General features: G+C 41.3%; 2 protein-coding genes across 5 annotated transcripts in view; one reads left to right on the top strand and one right to left on the bottom strand.

Annotated features, from left to right (window-relative positions):
* Nucleotides 1-9,497, top strand: part of PHC3 (polyhomeotic homolog 3) — a 28,402-nt gene extending 18,905 nt beyond the window's left edge. For 3 of the 4 annotated variants that reach the window (XM_056499232.1, XM_056499231.1, XM_056499233.1), the window contains one exon: nucleotides 1,076-9,497. In XM_056499232.1, coding sequence (XP_056355207.1) covers nucleotides 1,076-1,230 — 155 coding nt within the window. In that variant the 3' untranslated portion in view covers nucleotides 1,231-9,497. The remainder of the gene's footprint in view (nucleotides 1-1,075) is intronic. The other variant, XR_008841216.1, reaches the window with a different exon arrangement.
* A 538-nt stretch (nucleotides 9,498-10,035) lies between these two features.
* On the bottom strand, nucleotides 10,036-12,951 carry GPR160 (G protein-coupled receptor 160). The gene is made up of 3 exons (XM_056499239.1): nucleotides 12,684-12,951; nucleotides 12,462-12,599; nucleotides 10,036-11,456 (listed from the first exon to the last, which is right to left on the bottom strand). Exon 3 carries the CDS (start codon nucleotides 11,399-11,401, stop codon nucleotides 10,391-10,393), a length of 1,011 nt encoding a protein of 336 aa, XP_056355214.1. The 5' UTR covers nucleotides 11,402-11,456; nucleotides 12,462-12,599; nucleotides 12,684-12,951; the 3' UTR covers nucleotides 10,036-10,390.
* Nucleotides 12,952-19,024: the final 6,073 nt, after the last annotated feature.

The raw sequence follows: 19,024 nt of genomic DNA, 5'->3' as shown, positions 1-19,024 counted from the left end.
AAAAATAAGCTTACTTAAGGAATAATTGAAGTCAGGAATGGAAGCTGGAGCACAAATTCAAGTGTGTCTGAAAGACTGTGAGACAGATGGAGAGACTACTGGATTGAGAACACAAATTTATTAAAAAAAAAAACATTAAAAACATGGCTGGGGGACAGAAACTTCAGATAAACAACTGACAATGAGTGCTCTCATGGATGTTATTAAAAGACATTTATCCATCTAGCAGAGCTGCCATAGAGCCAGGCATAGCTGGCTGATTCTGCTCAGCACATGTCCAGAACATCTTTGAAGGAACCTTTATTTCCATAAGGTTCTTCAGTGGAAAGGGGCCCTCAGTTACTTGGGACAGTCCAACCCATGTAGAGTCTTTTTTATATTTGTGATCTTCAGTAACCTGAGATTTTGGTATTTCACGTTGAGAAAAGGAGTTCAACATGGAAAAAAGATCCAACCAGTTTAAAGTTGCACTTGTGAAGTGAGTTACTGCTGTGTGTAGAATATTCACTCTGATAAATAATGATAAATACCTTCATGAGATAGTTGTGCCAAAGCCCATACATCAAAACTTTCTTTCCTTAGCTCAGTGGTATAACACACAGATGGAATTAACTCCTTTTGGAAATGGTAGCTATTTGGATGTTCTCACTGCACACAGCAGTATAATATAGTTGTATTTTATAGAATTAGATAATAGTATCTTTTTATTGCTGGAAAGAACCCATTTGAATTATGTTCCTGATTGCTATTTCAGTGCTGTTTTCCCAATCTCTTCCAATGATGAGAGGTTGTTCCTCTTAATGAAATGAAAATTCTGTCTTTACTGGGGACTTGAAATTCCCAATGAGTAGTTCTCCAATAAATACAGTGTAATTAGAGACTGTAGTAAAAATTACTTTCATATTATTTCAGAATTCCCATCATAACACTGAACTCTTATATGTAATTTAGATTCAACAAGCTAAAGGGATGAGCACTGGAAAATATATAGCTGAAAAGCTCTGGTGTAGACAAAATCATTGGATCTAAGAATGGACATTTCTAAACCAGTAATCATGTTTTTTATTGCCTTTAGGTTGTCAAGATATTGCAGATGAATTTAGAGCACAAGAAATTGATGGACAAGCTCTCCTCTTGTTAAAGGAGGATCATCTTATGAGTGCAATGAATATTAAGCTTGGACCTGCATTGAAAATCTGTGCACGTATCAATTCCTTGAAAGAATCCTAGGAGGTGAACATGAAGGTTTAAACAACAGTTTCTCAGTGACAGAACCAACAGTAATATGCCAGCATCTTCACTGTGGCATGAGTGTTACCGTGATGTTTTGTTAAGTAGGTGGGGCTCTCCCCACATAAGGACTTTAAAATGTTCCTTTGATTATATCAAGAGTCCTCTGTAGTTTTCAACAACTAGTAGGTTTATAGTAAAGCCTGAGTAATGCTTTGAGTTGAAATTTTTCATGGGAAAACATGAAGTGAAATATGCTGTGATAGGTTAGATATTCCCCAACATGTACTTCATCTTATGAGTTCTGGTTAACACCCCAGTCCCCACCCCAATCTAGACACAATTTAAGTTGTGTTTCTGTATTCTGAAAGATTTTTCCCACATACAGCAGTGTTTGGACTGAACTAACAGAAGTGTCCACAGGCCCTGTGGAAGCACTAGTACCAGTAAAATGCTATGCATTTAGTTGTGCTCTTTGGGTTTGTTTTAGTCTTGAGCAGATTGTTTGTAAGGGGTGGGTTGGCAGCTGGTTTTCCTTGTGTAGGCTTACCTTCATCTCTGTCACTGTAGTATTTTTCTTGAAGTCTGTAAAAATACTATAAACCATGTAGATGTCTCATCAAAATCCTCATGATCAGGCTACTGACACTCCTGCCAGAGGTAACTGAAGCACATGTTACTTTACTCTTTGAATGCTGCTATGCACTAAGGGGGCATTAAGTGTTAGGTTTGTAGTTTCACATGCTGCTAGTTAAGCTAGACCAGCAGTTCTCAAATGGGGGTTCACAGTGGACCCTGAGGAAGTGTGTGAGCACTTGGGGTTCAGGTTCCCAAATGCCTGGGTGTGAGGGGCTGAAAACTGCAGCCAGGACCAGCTCATGTTGGGACAAGTTGCTTTGGAGACTGGGTGTGGAGGAGGGATAGCATAGTTCAGGTGTTCTTTTTCTTGATACCTCTCCTAACATGTCTTTCCCTGTAGTGCATTCCCATTGCCTCACTGGAAGCTTCCAAGCACCTTTTCCTTGTCCAGTGGCCAGTGTGAGCTGCACTTGCAGTACTCAGGAAGGAGCAGTGAGGCCCTTTTAGAGCTTGTGCAGGAGCAGCTGCTGCTGCCATGAGGGAGCCTGGAGCTGCAGGTCAGCAGGAGGAATGCCAACTTTGGCAACTCTGGGAGGAATATCCAGGGGCCCTGCTTTGTCCCTCTGGCAGGAGATTTTGTCTTGGATGCTGCAGACCCAGATGGTGGGATTTTAGTGTCCCCCTCCATCTTCCCTCTCTCACACTCTGGAACAAATACATTTCTCCAGTTACTGATGCTCTTGGGAGCTGCCTGGGCTCTGGGGCAGCAGCACCTTCTTGGCCTTTGCTTCCCCACCATTTGTGCACAGATGCTCATGGATGTATTTTGTCCTTCTGTTCCCTCCCTTTTGCAGCTCCACTCCCCTTATGTACAGACCTGGATCCCTAAATTCTTGTGTAGGGAAAGAAGGGTACGTGTGCTGATAGTCATTGTGTATATTTGAATTAAATATGTGTATGTGTCTGCAAATAATGTTTTTTTTTTATTTTATGCAAATTAATGCATAATATATGATTGTGTAGGGAGGTATTCAGGGAGCTGTACAGTATTCCTGAAGAGAAGAGGAACTGACCTAAAGTTTGAGAACTGCTGCCCTAGATCAAAAGGAGTCAATGCACTTACACTGGCTAAAAGGCAGGTTTGTGACAGACAGATTAATATGTATATTATTTAACTGATGACCTTAAAGAGTAAATTTGGATTACTGAAAAATCTGTGCTTCATTTTCCTTTAATTAGAATATTGCTTTGTTTCCACTAACAGATTTTCTACCATTACCTTCTGGAGATCAACATTAGAACAAATCGTTGTTAATTAAAGCTGTTTGAGCTTGATAGCAGATGTTATTAATATTTTCATTAACCCCTGAAGCTGCAAGTTAGGACAACACATTGCAGTTGCATGCTGATATGTGGTGAGAGCCCTTATCCAAACGGCACCAAAGCTTTAGAGGAGGAATTGATGCCTGGGTTTATTTTGGAGGGAAGTTGCTAAGCACTTTCTAAATTTTTTTTTTTTTTTTTCTGTTTTCAGTTACTGTTGTAAAATAAACTTCTTAGTTGAAGTTTCAGCGTTTGCTAATGTTCATTTGAAAGACATTCAAATGATGGAGACAGTGGGTTCCCATTTGTAGCATTTCTGTAAGATACACATGTAGCATATCTGTAATATATGTTCTAAAGAATATGTTCTGTTTTGATGAGCTAACTGAAGACTAAAGATATCTTAGATATTTATCCTTTGGCTTTTGTCTTAAAGTTTTATTATTTTTATACAGAAATCTCACTGGCTAATTTTTAATCTGTCTTCTGATTGTACTGTTCTTAGGCAATGTAAAAAGTAGGAATACATAAATGTGGTTTGATAATGGCTTAAGGTGTACTAGAAAATGTAGTCTTAGGGGTCTTAATTTAGACCTGTAGTTAATCAGTGTTACATGCATGAGAATTTCATGGCTGCTTTAATTTTGCTTTATTAGACAGTTTTCAGGAGAGCTTCTCCAGCTAGTGTTTGTGTCCAGCTCAGCCATAATCACTGCCAGGTGCCAGGATCTCAGAGCAGACCCCAGTAAGGCACATCTGGTCCTGTTCGTCTGGTATGTAACATTCCCTGTGGGTTTGGGAGAGCCACAGATAATGAGTTATGCTTTAAATATTCATGTATGCAACAGCTTAGAATGTGGGCCTTGGACATATTGAAAGTTTTTTTTTCTTCAGTGATTTTGGCAAATAACTGGAACTTAAAAGCAGACACAGCTATACCAACCTGTACTGATAGAAGTGCACTTGTATGGGAGTGTTTGCCAGTGTAGTTGTGCCAATAAAATCCATTTTAAAAAATTCACACTTGTATGTGGAAGTGGGCTGGAAAGTTTCCAAGTGCAACTGAAGTCTACTTGGGAAGCTTATGAATTTGCTCAAAAAAGCAATATAATACTTAGAGTAACAGCCCTCCAGCCCTCCAGAACCATTTTATGTACTGGCCACTTGCTATTCAAATAGGTGAGGTTTTCCCAGGCTTATACTACCATTTTCCATGGCTTTCCCATATGTTAGGCTGTACCCTCTTGCAAAAGAAGAAGTATTAAAGATTTTAATAGTATTTTAACACTTGTTCCCACAGGATATGTCTACAAAAAATCTTTTACTCTCTTTATTTCCTAGGATTTTGCTTTCTGTATTCAGACTTTTGGTGTTGCAGGCTACCCCTCACAGTAATGCTTACAGTTTTTCAGCTTCTGTAGGAATAGCTCAGAAGGGAGATACATTTCATGGCTTTTCCCCTTCTTTTTTCTCCACCACTCTCCATCCTACCCTACTCCTTAATGGAAACTGCAGAACTAGCTCAGGGCAAAGCTGTTTTGCAGAGCACTGGGCTGAAGGTGACTGTCAAGATTTCATCCACTAGAAGAGAACTGTGACACTTGCCTCAGCTTCAGGGTTGGTTTGGGCTTTTATAGAATTGCACATGAATGATCAAAATGGGTGTGCAGCCTCCCCTGATCCATCTGGCTCGTATCACTCAGAATCCCTGCTTTGCAGCAGGAGCAGGCACTCCCCTGAGGAAGCTTGGCTACCTCCACTGACTTTAAGTTGTTTTGGCTCACCAGAGTGTCTGAAGTGTTTTTAAACAGGCTGCATTGTAAATCCATTCTTTACCCATTAACCCAGCATATTTTTTCCAGAAGTGAAGTTCTGCAGGGTAAAGCCTTTGCTAGATTTTTGTGAATGAGACATTTCAATTAGAAGATTTATGTCCTGCAAGCATCCATTTCCTCATTTCTTTCCTATGAAAGCAGGTATTTACCCCCTGACTTGCACCTGTGCTTTGTCCAAAAAGGAATCCAGCCTTTTGGATAGAACAGATGGAGTCCTTTGTCACTGCAGATGTGGCAGGAAGAGGAAAGGATTGAATAAAACCAACTGTTTGGACAGGTCTGCAGTAGCTTTTGCATAATTTCTGTATCTTGAAGTGTAAGGAAATATTCAGGTACAAAACCACTGAAATTTAATTTGAATGGCAATTGGTTGTGAGACTGGGCTGGGTGTGATGTGTCACTGCCTGGCATGGCAGCTACAACTAATGCCAGTTTCAGGTGGATGTTCTCCTTTAAATATCATAATATCCATGCAGAAACTTCCACCTCAAGGGCTCAACAGATTTCTTACAAAGTGACAAATCTACAGCTCTGAGTGATCAAAGAATTCAGTGACAGCTGTGTTGAGTCCTCATTTTGCAAATAATTAGACATCCCCATAATTTATAACATGAGTAGTTCTTCTGACTGTACTGAGACTGCTCATATTAAAACTCGGCATGAATAAAAGCTTGCAGGGTTATTTTCTCACCAGTATTGTATAGAGATGACCTGTTATCATATATTTGTCATCATTAACCAGATATTGCCTCATTGATTGTTTTAGGCTGCAGATAATGACTGTGCAAAACAATCAATCTAGGGTTGTTTTTTAATATTTTCCTGAACTAGTTTATTGGAGGTGGAGAGAAGCTAATATTTTAGAGTATTTTGCTTTAAATTCACTGTTCCTGTTCAATGCTGAATGGAACAGGTATGATCAGAGCTATCAATGAATAATTTCAGTATAAATTCAGAGAATTAATTTTCATGTCACTCTTGCATAGTGAGCTGTGGTTTCTGACAGGAAATACTGTGAGGAGAAAGAAATTTTAAATTCATTTAATGCTTAGTTCATTTAAGATGAGCCTAAACTAAATTAATTTTAAAAGAATTTGTCTTTGGTCATGAGAGTTTGTTTAGACCTGAAAGGGTCTATGTAGTTACATCCCCTGGATGGCATTGCAAATGTTGGTGACATTATAAAAGAGACAGTAGTGATGCTCCAGACAGGTGCCAGCTGTGTGGATTTTTCAGGAAGCTTTTTCAGGAAGCTGTCACTGGTCTGAGCTGATGGAGTCAGGGCCTGGGACACTGAGCACCAAGGCAGTGGGCACACATTACCCTAATCCATGAGAATCAACCTGGTTTGTTTTTACTATCTTCATCTCTTTAGAAATCTGGCATTTCTTCCCCTACTCAATTTCTGAATGTGGCATTTTGCTCTCTTGGGTGTCAACTCTAGAGGCTGGGGCATTTTGTGTCCTGCTTTATCCCCTGGGTCTTATGGTCAGCACTTCCACATGTGCTCAAGGCCCCATCCTAAACTGCTGTGTAGATTTGTGTAACTTCTGTATTAAAGCACACACCTGCTCATTCACTTGAAGGTTGCAAAGTATTTTTTGATCTCTTTTAGCAAAGTGGAAGGGAAAAAGCAAAGTTCACAGATGTGAATATGCTGATAATTGCAGATATGGAGTAAGCTCATAGTCCAGCTTTTGTAGCCATGGATTTAACTTTTCTGAATCACAGTTCTGGGAGCCAGTGTTATGAACAGATTTCAAGATTTTTTTTTTTAAACTTCCAGCAAGTATTTCAGTTGAATTATCCAAATGACTCTGTACAGTAAGGAGCTAGAAAAATGAGATATTAAAAGATTTTTTCCATCTAGAAGTAATTGTAACTTGAGCACAATTGTACATTCATAGAATTGTGATCATAAACACTGTTTAAGTGCAATAATTAACACTGAAGGAGCATTCTAATTGTGTTTATGAAGCACTGCTTTGGTACATAGGGTTGTTGGCAGGCTTGTGGTGTTGTTGGTAGGTAATAACCAGGGTATCTGTGCTGATTATGGGATTAGGCTTGAAGCACAAATGTCTTTGATTCATGAGGTAGATCTGCTTTATGGGTGCAGCCTGGGCAGCCTGTGGAAGGCTTGTGTTGTCCTCCATTACCCAGCCAGGATGCTTCCATCCTCTGGCAGCTTCTTACAAATTCATTTTTGGAAAGAACAGTGAAGGATTCTGCACAACCAGCTTCCTTTCCAAGTAGTCTTTGTGTTACAGAATGAACAAGCCAGTACTGACCAGGAAAGATGTGTGTAAAGATGAAGGGTTTTATCATTGAGTGCCAAATACTCTGTTTAGAGTTGAAAACACATAGAATATCTCATTAAAATCAATGTTGATTTGTCAGAGATTCTTTAAATGAAAAAAGTACAGAAGTCTCCCATAATGGGTTAACACTTTAGCTGTTGTTAGCATTAATCTCAAATAATCTTATAAGAATTAAGCACCGTGAGGTATTTGAATGGTGTAAGGCCATTAGTTGCTGGCACAGCACAAGAAGTGTACAAAGGAGATGTAGCAGTGGGTATCTATTTCCACTTTCCTGGCACAGCTTCTGTCCTCTTTGACAGTGAAACTGTTCAAGGGAGGGGTGATCCAGGCACCAGTGTTGGGACTGCTCAGAAGCACCAGGTAAAAAAAAAATGTACAGAGGAAAAGACACAGTTGTTAAGAAGGCAGTAGGATGGAGATCACTGCAGAGCTGGTGTCTCCCTGAATGCCAAGGATGAAAGTGGGCTTTCAAAGAGAGTTACCATTAATATGTTGTAAAATAGTCACTTGGCAGGCTCAGGCACCACGGTTGGATGGTGGAGACCTGCAGTGCCACTGTTGCCTCCTCGATGGAGGTGGCAGCCTAAAAGTTGATGCTCTTTGGCACTTTTGCATAAAAAGTAAGAAAGAATAAATTTGACAAGTAATACAGTGATGTAACATCAACCCATTAATATTTGCTTTGGCTGCATATTGTGGATTCCCTGTAAAAAATGTTAAAAACTTCAAGTGGCTTTAGGAGCACTGCAGCAGCTACAGGAATTCTGGCACGTTAGGGCAGACTGGGTTGTGTAAACTTTAATTAGGGCTTGGGAAGCTGAACCACGCTGATAAATAAAACATTTCAGCAGCCTCACCCAACTGGTTGCAGTTCCAGTTCTGTGCACGTTAGTGATTCAGAAGGGTGAGATTTACCATGCAAAACACACCTGAGATGAACTTGAAAAGAGTTTTGCCTTCTTCTGGTGTGGAACAAACTTTAAAAGAGGAATTTTCCCCTGCCTGCTGAGTCTGTAGGGATTAGTTATTTCATGATTCTGAAATGCCTGGTGCATTCCTATATATGATGTATTTGCTGATTTTTAAATGGAATTAGATTTTGTAAATATTTTGTCAGCCCCATTTCAGTGGGTGTCCAGTTTCTATAAAACCTGAAGAAATGCTGTGTCAAAGCCCTGTGTTTAGCCATGGTTTATTCTATAGCACCTGCAGCACTAAATAACAGCAATTACAGTTTGAGAGAGCAGGGAGTGATTGCTTAGGGTTGTTTTTCCAGTTAACATTCGATGTGCTTTCCTACTTTTAACATGGAAATAGACTTTCCTCCAAGTACATTTTCCAGCATAAAAAATGAAATAATTTGTCGTGCCAAACACTTCAAACTATGTTGCTAAGCATTGCCTCCTCTTATTGCACTAGTTTTAAAATTCAGTTTTTAGTAATTTACTGTGCTTTTGATGGCCTTTTAAATAGGTTTTCCCCCAAAACCATTTTCTACTGCTGAAAAATGCTTGTCCCCTTTTGATTACATCATAGAAACCTCCAAGAAATTTACCACAGACTGTGGATGAAAGAGCACTATGTGGGGTAAAGTAATAAATCAAAATTGGATTTTTGATATGTTTCAGAAATCAAAGGTTAATTTATGATTGAGATATGATTGTGTATTCTTATTGAGTGAAATACTGGAATATTATTTTATAAGAAAATTTAACCCATGTAGTATTAAATTCTGCAATTAAATCTATCTCTATAATTGATATATAATAAATTATTACCCAAAATTTAAATTTTACGGTTGAAGAGCACACAATGAACTATGTAAAAGTATGATCTTTACTTTGTGAATAATTTTTTAAGAAGCACTTTCCCATTACCAGCTAGCATGTGAATGAATTTTTGATTCTCTCATTTGTTATGATCTGTAAAAGTGACATTTCTTCAATCTGTCTGTTAATGGGTAAATCCATCCTACAAATGCTGAAACAAAGCACCTTATACTATGCTGCTTAAACTTGTTTGTAATTGCACCTTTTGTTATCTGCAGAATTTTCTTAATGGGTATTCTTGTGTGAAATCATTGTTCCCTGTGGGTCTGGGGGACAGTTAGCCAACCTACAGCATCATTTACTTAGTTTCTCTTTCAATACAACATTGTATTGTGAGTTTAGTGCTTCAGAAATAAATGCTAATTTCATTTGTCTGCTTTGATTGTGCATCATTTATTTCTCTTATACAAAATAAAATCAAGTCGATTGTAAAACTCTTAGAATTTGAAAATTTAGAGAAAAACTTAAGAGTATTTTTGCTAGAAGCCTGACTAATTCTTTCCCTGCTAAAGTAGTGCCACTTCATATTTAACTATTTTAAAGTAATTTTGGCTTCAAAATAGCTACATTTTAATTTAAACTGTTATTCAACCTTGGGCGTATATTTATGTATAGTAGCTAACCTTGATGCTTGTTGCTGTAATTATTTTATTTTTAATATATTCATGTACCCTAGAGGAGCAGCAGCAAAGAAACAATGAAACAGCATCTCTCCTGTGGTTGTGGAATTTGCACATCTTGCACTGGTTTTGTACTATGTGAAGTTTCTATTTCTGTAAAAGTTGCAGCTTGAACTAAAGTTATTTCTTGTTAAACAGACAGCAACCCTTACCTTCCATCAAACTGACAAAAATCCACTTTTTAACAACAAAATACACTTCAAAAAGTCATTTGAATCTTATGTCAGCATCTGTATGTAACTCCAGCCTTGAAGACTTTATTGCATTTTGTACTGTAAAACCTGAGATAATTCCGTTTAAAGGAAGTGTAGAATTCTAGTCAGAAACATGAAGTTCAACTGAACACTTGTCCTATTTAAGCAGTGGTTTTTTAAAGATGTAATTTGAAGTTGAATTCCCTGGCCTGGCAGAGCTTGCTGCCCACTGGGGCTCGGTGTCCTGCACTCCAGTACAATATTCGCTGAAGTGTTGCTGGACACTGGACTTGTTTCCATGGAGTGAAGCTCTGGAGATGTTTCCTTGTGTTGTCTGTAAGGACCCAGCTAACATCAGAGTTCTGCTTTTCTGTGGCCTTTTCAGTGGGCAGCTCATTAACAGATGACAATTACTGTGCCTGGCTTATCAGCTGGCTCTGTGCTTTCATTGTTGAACGGCATAAAGCAGAATTTCCAGCTGACAAAGGGGTCTGTGCACCACCCCTCCTCTGTCAGCTCCACATCGTGGCACCGGCACCAGTAGGCTGCAGCCAGGAGAAAGCTGTTGATGAAGTACAGCCAGGGCACGTTCATCTCCACATAGGCTGGGATCTGCACACCCAGGAGCAGAACCACGACCTGGAGAACAACAAACGGTGCCCAAGTGCCAAGGAAGCACAGGAGGAGCCTGCTCAGCAGCTGCCACTTCAAGCAAGTGTCGTTGTTAGGCACGTAGGGGAACATCAGCACAGGCTGGCTGGAAAAGGAGAGCAGCCTGGCAGACAGTAGCATGGCTGTCACCTCCTTGCAGCGAGCCAGGAGCGCCGTGCCCAGCAGCAGCACCATGGCACAGGACACAGAGTAGCTCTGCAGGCTGCCAGAGAGAGGGCACTGCAAAGGGGAAACACTGTTGTGCATTTCCAGATCTTCAGAGACAGCAGGAACTTGGAGAGTGCAAAAAACCACGGAAATCCAGATAACTGCCACGGCAAATACATAAAGTAACCTCCGAGCTCTTGTAGGAAACTGGGATGTTTGGGAGACTGTGGTGTAATAATCCAGAGCAGCCACAAGATACACTGGGTAAGGCAAAATCCCATAGGCCAGAGAAGTGATCTGAGTGAAGAGGCAGATGTGGTACTCTGTGAATCGCACGCCCCAGAGGGCAAAATCCTCAAAACAGAAAATGAAACAGATACTCAGCAGCACTGTGAAATCGAGAAGTGCCACTGAAATGCAAAAGTATCCCATAAAACTGACTTTCACAGGCTTGGGCTTAATTTGTAACATGAAGAAATCAAGGAAGACTTTTCCAAGCATAATCAGGACCAACATGTAGCTGATTTCAAAAGGTTGGCTGGCATGGGTGCAGTGGTACTGTCCATTTTCACAGAGTCTGGCAGCCATCCTCCAGTGGTGAAAACAGCAAAAAATAAATGTCACAGGCCACAGTGCTTCATCTCTGAAAAGAAAAAAAAATTGTAAAAATAGATTTCTGTGTAGCTCTACCAATTAGTTCCATCATAGCCACTGCCAAATTTGTCTGAATTTTTCGTGTCTCTTAATGAAGAGTAAAAAGCCTCACTCATCATTAAATTATCAACAACTGCCTAAATTTTATTTTCTTTGAATTACAATCTTGAGAGTTAAAAGGTCAACATAATTAATTTTTCTTACGAATGACCCAAGGAAAGGTTTAGGAAATAAGGTTGACTATGTTCCTTTCCTTTAGAAGGCATGGAGAGTCCTTCTGTCCAGCTGGGCAGAGGGATGGAGGTTTCAGAGTTCCTGCATATTCTGAAAAAATTGCGGGACAGAAATCATACAAGACACTGTAGGAGGTGCTGCCTCACAGTTCATTATGCTCACAGAATCTGTAGTAATTTGAGACTGCACAAATATCCTGAAAGCAGAAAAAGCATCAAGCATCACCTCCTTTTTTGGTGCAAAAATCTTGGAGCTCCAAGGCAATCCAAAGCACAAGGGCTTCATTAGTGAATTGAGCTTTTCTGTTCATCTCTAAGTACTACAATGACAGAGACCTCTGGTTTTCCCTTCAGACTTCCACAAGTTTTTTTTATGATAACCCTTTTCCAAGTGTTAATTCCTGAGGAAAATAAACATAGGGTGACTCTGTGTATGTCAGTGAGATAGCGTGGACAGTTTTATCTGATTTCTTCTCACTTTCCTTAAAGAAGCAGGATGGTGTCCGTGATCCCAGTGAGAGCAAAGAAGAACTGAGGAGCCAAGGCAGCTGTAAAAATGAACTGACTCTTAGGCTCTGTGTTAACAGCTAATTGCTTCGATTTAAGCAGACACTTGAATTTTGTGACTGGTCTGCCAGAGCCAGTCAACATTTGTGTCAGTGCACATTTGAGTTCGTGCATCCTGAGAGCAGAGTTAGAGCAACTACAAGTCCTTGGCAGCACAACCTGAGATGCATCCATGGAGTTGGTTTACAACCTACCTGGGCTGGCCGCTTCACTCTTCATCTGCACGAGTGCATCCTCTGAAACCTGATCTGTCTTCACAGTACGGCTGAATTCCGGCGTGTTTTGTCTTCATGTGCTGGACGCTGCACTTGTGTAGGCAGAAAGGAGGGAGCCTGCATGAAAACAGGGTCCCGTTCAGTAAGATAATAGTAATAGTAATAGCAATAGTAATAATAAATCTTGTAAGGCGGAATCACCTGTGCTGGGGCACAGTCCCCATCCTGAACACAGAGGATCCCGCAGCTGCCGGCGCCTCCCGCTCCTCGTCCCGGCCGGGCTCCGCCGCTGTCCCCGGCGCTCCCGGCGGGTTCCTGCTCCTCTCCGGAGCCAGAGGGAGGGAGGCGGCCCGCGGGGCTCCGAGGGGACACCCGGGCTCCCCCTGCCCGGCCCCGGCACCCACCGGAGCCGCCGCTCCGCGCTCCCGTCCGGCGGAGCCGCCACCTCCGCCCGCCCCAGCGCGGGCACCGGGCGGGACCGGGCGGGACCGGGCGGGACCGGGCGGGACCGGGCGGGCGGGGAGCGGCGCTGCGGGCTCGTGTCTGGGGAAACAGGGCAGCACACATAGCGAGTATAACACATAAAGCACATGGAAGACAACATACATAACATATATCAGCTATTAAGGAAACATATAACACACATGGCGCTTAACACATTACACATGACACAAAACATGTAACATAACATATAGCACACATAAACATAAATAACACATGTAACACACATAGCACATGTAAGACATAACATTTAGCACACATAAACATGAATAACACACAGCACAGATGGCACAAAGTACATATAACACAAAACAGCTGCCCTGGGGAGCAGGTTCTATGTGTTGTGTTTGATCCCCTGGCAGTGGGAGGTGAAGCAGCCTCATGGTGCCCCAGCAACAAATGCAGCACTTTATAAAAGTGGCAGATAAATATTTTGGGTTCTAAATGAACGATGTGTGTGGGGGAAAAGGGCCATGGTGGGACATGACTTGGCTTCAGCAGGAGCTGAAGAGGTTTTTTATTGAAAAATAACATGATGAGTACTCTGTAAAACTTGACAGCTGAAAGTAATCTTCAGCAGCCTTCATGCTGACCATAGTTACTTATCCACGCCGTGTTTATTAAGACTGTTGCATATTGGAGTATAATAAGAAAATGTTTACATTTGACAGAGGTATTGCACCTTCTGAGCACCCAGTCCACCCACAAGTATCTGAATACTGATGCTTTCGTAGTAGTTTTCTTCCTAGTTCTAGCTCATGGCAAAGCAATGAAAGTGATTTTCCTTGTGGGAGCAAATGAATTGTTTGGATGTCTGGGTTTGTTTCTGTTCATGTCTCTCTTTGCAGAAACTGCTGCACAGACCTGTGTGAGACGTCTGGATATTGGGAATGAGGAACTAGGAAGGGGCAGGGACAGTTTAGACACTTTTTCTGCTGATAAAAATTCCAATGGGTGTGTGACCTTCAGGCTGTGTCAGCTCTGTGCTCAGTGAGCCTTCGGGGGCTGTTCCTCAGTGGGGCCCACAGGGCACAGTTCTGCCCACATTACATTGCCTGTTTGTGTTGTGGCTACTCCTCAGCTTCCCTTTCCCTCCACCCGCTTGTGCTTGTTTGAAAGTTTGGTTTTTAACTCACTGATTACTCTTGTTTTCTGCTCCTGAGTGCTGTATCTCATCTTCCATCCTGAGGAATGATGGTTCAAGATGGGATATCCTGGAAATCAAATGCAGGGCTTGGTGCTGGCAGGTCCTTGCTGAGCCAGGAGCTGCTCACTCCATGTTGGATAAGGGCTGCCTCTTCCTTCAGAGGAAAACTTGCAGGTATTTGACAAGCACCATGTGCTAAATAATATCTTGATCCCATCCTGCTTGGTTAAAGAGCTGCACTTATGTCCATGAGCAGCAAAAGAAAGGTTTAAGGAATTAATTTTTATTTGCATGAATCAGCTGTATTTAAAAACAAGACAGGATACTCCTCAAGGAGAGGGGTACACTAAACAATACAGAAAATCTCTGCTAAAAACTGTGTGTTAAAAGATCATGCAGCGTTTGTCTAAGATATTTGCATAGAGGCTTCCTTCCTCCTTCGGGGCTGTTTCCTCCTGCTGATTGCTCACATTTTGGGTTCTGTTGTTCAACTTAATGGAAAGGGTAGCATTGTAGGGAAAAGGAACAAGAAAAAAGACTACCTGTAATTTCAAATCTAACTTGATAGTTTTGTGAAAGAAGGAGTGACTGAACAGGTGTTGGCTCTGCCTTGTCCTGTGGGTCCCTGCAGCCCTTGAAGTCACTGAGGAACAGCAGTAGGGACCAGCAGAGTCCCTGCATGTTGCTGCTGCCTGAGTTAGGGCAGGAGGTTTCCTTCAGACAGGGGCAGGTTGGGATAATGAATACAACTCCTTTACAAGGAGTGTGGGCTGTGCTTCCTGTGCAGTTAGAGCTGAGTCTTTACTTTCCCTCTGCTCTTCCTGTTTGAGATGTGCTGTGCTTTAGAAGTCCATTGCCATATGTCCCTGTACTGTATTGAGCAGAGGAGTAAATTTAAACCTCACCTCAGTGTGTTTCAAGCAATTTATGTTTGGCATCTTGGACACCTTAAGCCACGTGGGCAAAGATAAGGAGATAAATGCATCTTCATGCATTTTGGTGTCACGTGTGGGGAAAGTTGCACACTGTGAACTCCTGCAGAAATGATTAGGAACATTCCCACTCCCAGCCTGGGGCTGGGGGTGACTCAGTCTGGAGGAGGATGGTCCCCACAGACAGGGGCAGTGGAATACCCGATGGAGTGTCTGAGGGTTGAGTGCTGGTCTGACAGCCTTGCCTGAATCCTCCCCTTTTTTCTGGCTGTGCCTTTAACTGGGTGTAGCCCAGCTGAGCCTGTTTAATGCCCTCTTAGGGTTTGTGCCTTGTCAGCACTGGATTAGCAACCCAAGTTTTGCAATGGCCAGTGGTTGTGGAGCTGCTGGTCCTGAAAGGCTGCATGGCTCAGAGAGACAGAGTTTAGGAAGATTTGATAATTTTTAATAGAATATTTAACTAATAGAATATGTAACCAGTAAAATATTTAACAAACTTTATTTTTAACTACCTTTACTTTTAAAGAAGAAAATGCTTGACCAATGTCCCATTTGCAAGACGTTTTATTTTTCAAGAACCTCTTAAAAGCACAAACAGTATGTGGTGGATCTTCATTTCAATCACTTGAGGTGCTCATCTTAAAAGTAACAAGTTTGTTCTTAGGAAGATCTTGTTGAGAAGAAACACACTTCCATAGTTATTTTAAGTTGAAGGCATCTTTTTAGGGAGTTCTAATTCTGCTTTTTCAGTGAAAATCCAGAAAATGCAGTACAGAGCTGGTGTCAACCTTGCTGGGTTTTCAGGAGTGGTGTTTCCTTGTTTTGTGTCCCTGCTGTGTGCTGTCACTGCCGGGTGTAAGCAAGGAAACTTGTAACCTCTCCTGCTGCTCATGATGTCACTGCAGCGTTAATGAGTTTTTGTCTTTGACACAAGTAGTTTTTCAAGGAACTGGAAGAAAGTTGGTACAAGCAAAGCCCTAAAAACTGCATTACAGGAACCAGTAATTTAAAAACCCAGCTCATGGTTTACTGGTCATTGTAACACAAAACAAAAATTAAGACTGAAACCAACGTGGAGTGCAGGGTGTGATCAGACTCTCTTTGTGTTGCTCACAAACACCAAAGCAGAGCTAAAAATCTCTTGTAACCTTTTAATATCTTACTGCTTCTTGCTAGACTTCAATTTAAGTAAATTCTGTTGTGGCACTTTCATTTAAAAGGAAGCTAAAAAGAAGGAAAATGTAATTTCAATCTCACCCTCAGTGTGAAGAATTCAAAACTCCATCTTCTGACTCCCTACAAACTGCCTAATTACTGGCTGAACACTCACATGTCAGAAAGATAAAATAATAATTTACTGTGAGGGCCAGTGAGAGTCACCTGGGGCTCTGCTCTGTGTTTTTATTGATTAGCAAATATAAGCTGCCAGAGTCTCTCTCCTAAGCACCTCCAAACCTCACTAGATCCAGGCTCCAGGGGACTTCAGGGATCACAAGCTGAGCCTTTCCTATGTTTGCCTTCTGTTGTACATGATGAGGATTAATGGCTGTTACCACCTGCAGAAAATCTTTGATCTTTATCAGAAGCAGGATCAGTGTTTACCCAGTACTGTTCTCTCTTTACTTCAACTTGCACTGAAACTGTTTGCACAGTGCTGTTGCTAACTCTAAAGTAATTCCTCATTCAGAAGTCTTTTATCACAAAACAATTTTTTACTGTGATCATTATTTTTACATACAAAAAGAAAAAAAATACACATGGCAAAGAGAATGCCTCTGAGTCAGCCAAGCAGTAATGGACTCTTTGTGGACACTATCAGGAAATGTGCCTTTTGTTTTCTTGCACCTGTTGCTGAATTACAAATAAAATAATCCACTGCTTTATTAAATAAAAGGAGAAGCCCTAATGAAATTGTACCAGCCATTACCAGGAAGTCTATTGAAAACATTCAGCAGCTGCTTCAGTCTCAGTTCACTCACACTGACAGGATTGTTTCACCCTTCTCCTTGTGCTCTGGTGAGAAGGGCACAGTGCCTTGGACCACCTCACACCACTCTGCTCTCGCTCCCTGGGCAGGATTTGGTCTGAATCAGTAATAAATGATGCTCAAAAATTAAGTATCTTGGACTTGTGGAAGTTTGTTAGAAACCACTGTCCCAGGCCTTGCATCTGAGTGTTTTGCAAACATCAGCTTATCCTGAAAGTAATAAAACAGCTAAAAATCTCCTGTTTGATTCTGATTCTCTAGAGAGGGGTTGATCAGAAAGGCTGAGAATCAAATCACTCAAAAGTGAGTCCTTCTCATTAGACAAAATACCTCAGCAGCCTGAGGAATGCTCTGGAGTGAGCTGGGGGTCAGCCTGGCTCAGCAGAGTTAAATGTCACCAACCCCTTTGCTAAAGGTCTCCAAGAGAATTGATTCATCTCTGCTGTATTTAAAAGTCAACACATCTATCACAGCAGTGCTGGTGAGTAGGTGGAGACTCTTTCCCAGGACAGACTGTAATTCCTAACAAGAGCTGCATCATTCTAAAGAAAAGGTGAGTCCAGCACTATTGTCTGTGCTAAACCTTGCATGAAAACCACTGAGAAGTTGCATCTCAACTGCTTTGGATCTTGGGAAGTGTTTGATACAGACTTTCTTGTACAAAGAGTGTTACAAAGAATGGTGTTCAAACACGCCGGATTCAAGGTTTGGTTTTAAAAATGTATGAGAAGTAGCAGGATGAAATGTCAGCCAAGGAGGAAGGGATACAGCCCTCCCTTCCCACAGCAGCTGGGAAAGGGCAGGAGCAGTGGGAAGACATTCAGGTCCTGAGCACTGAGTGTGAGCAGGAAATTATCTCCAGAATCTGTCTCCTGCTCTGGTTTTGTACTGGCTGAAATTTGTGGATCTACTTTGAATATATGAAGAATTTGATTCCAGTGTAAGTAAGGCAAACTCAAGCATTCTATAACTCAAGGAAATAACACATATAGAACTTTCCTATTGGAAAATTTGATCTAAGTCAGGATAAGGCAAATTTTGGGGATGAGAGGGAAGAGAAGAATCTGCCCCTGTTACAAGCAGCTGGGCTGTGTCATCTACAGTCAGGCCCATCAAGACCAAGAGTTCTTTCAGGCTCTGGGACACCAAGAGAAGGTGAAGATGATCTTTGTCCTCACCACGGCCTCTCCAGGGAGGGAAACAGGCATGCAAAAACTGAGACTTACATTTTCCACAGTGATATTTTTTCCAGATGTTTTTCAGGTATATTTTATGCTAAATACTGATCTGCACTAATACTCATTTGTGCTTTACCAGTAATTACTTAATTTAAAAGAATATATAGGAGTAATCATATCTTCCTGCAAAGGAAAAACCCAGAAAATTATACTGGAAGGAATATCAGTAAGACCACTACAAAATTTTATTGCAGGAAGAACATTTTAGTAGTGTAGTTATTTGAATAATTTTTCACTAAATATATGTACATTTGTTCTCATGAGGTCACCCTAGATTCTCAAAGTTAAAAATCAAAATCATTAAGAAGAACTTTGAAATGCCTGATAAAAAAATCTAAAGGCGGCCAAGCCCTTTTGTGATTTCCTCTTTGACTGGAAGTGTTGTGTATGAGTGTTTAAATCCACTCATAATTTCAACAATTACTGGCATGTTGTAACCGCTTCTTTCATTATGTTATTCCAGAATGCTTCAGAGGTATTTGGGGGATTTTTCTAGGAAAACAAGCTTACAGTAATGAGTCATGAAGTTTTTTCCTTAACCACTGACCAGATCTTTCTTACCCCACCTCAGAGATCAGAGCTGTTCACAGCAGATCAAGTGAGGGCTTAAGGCCAATTCAATTTCTAGGCTGCAGGAGCCTGGAACTCGTCAAGGTGACAGCACAAGTTCTGATGGTTAATTCTGAGACCCAGACACCTGTCCCCAGGTGGGCAGCGCTGGCACGTGGCACACACCC

This window comes from Oenanthe melanoleuca, chromosome 9 (assembly GCF_029582105.1).
Source record: "Oenanthe melanoleuca isolate GR-GAL-2019-014 chromosome 9, OMel1.0, whole genome shotgun sequence".
Lineage (NCBI taxonomy): Eukaryota > Metazoa > Chordata > Aves > Passeriformes > Muscicapidae > Oenanthe > Oenanthe melanoleuca.
This window is presented reverse-complemented; position numbering and strand designations above follow the sequence as displayed.

Excerpts from the sequence above, each read along its gene's own strand:
- GPR160 (XM_056499239.1), bottom strand. The coding sequence starts at position 11,401 with ATGGCTGCCAGACTCTGTGAAAATGGACAGTACCACTGCACCCATGCC.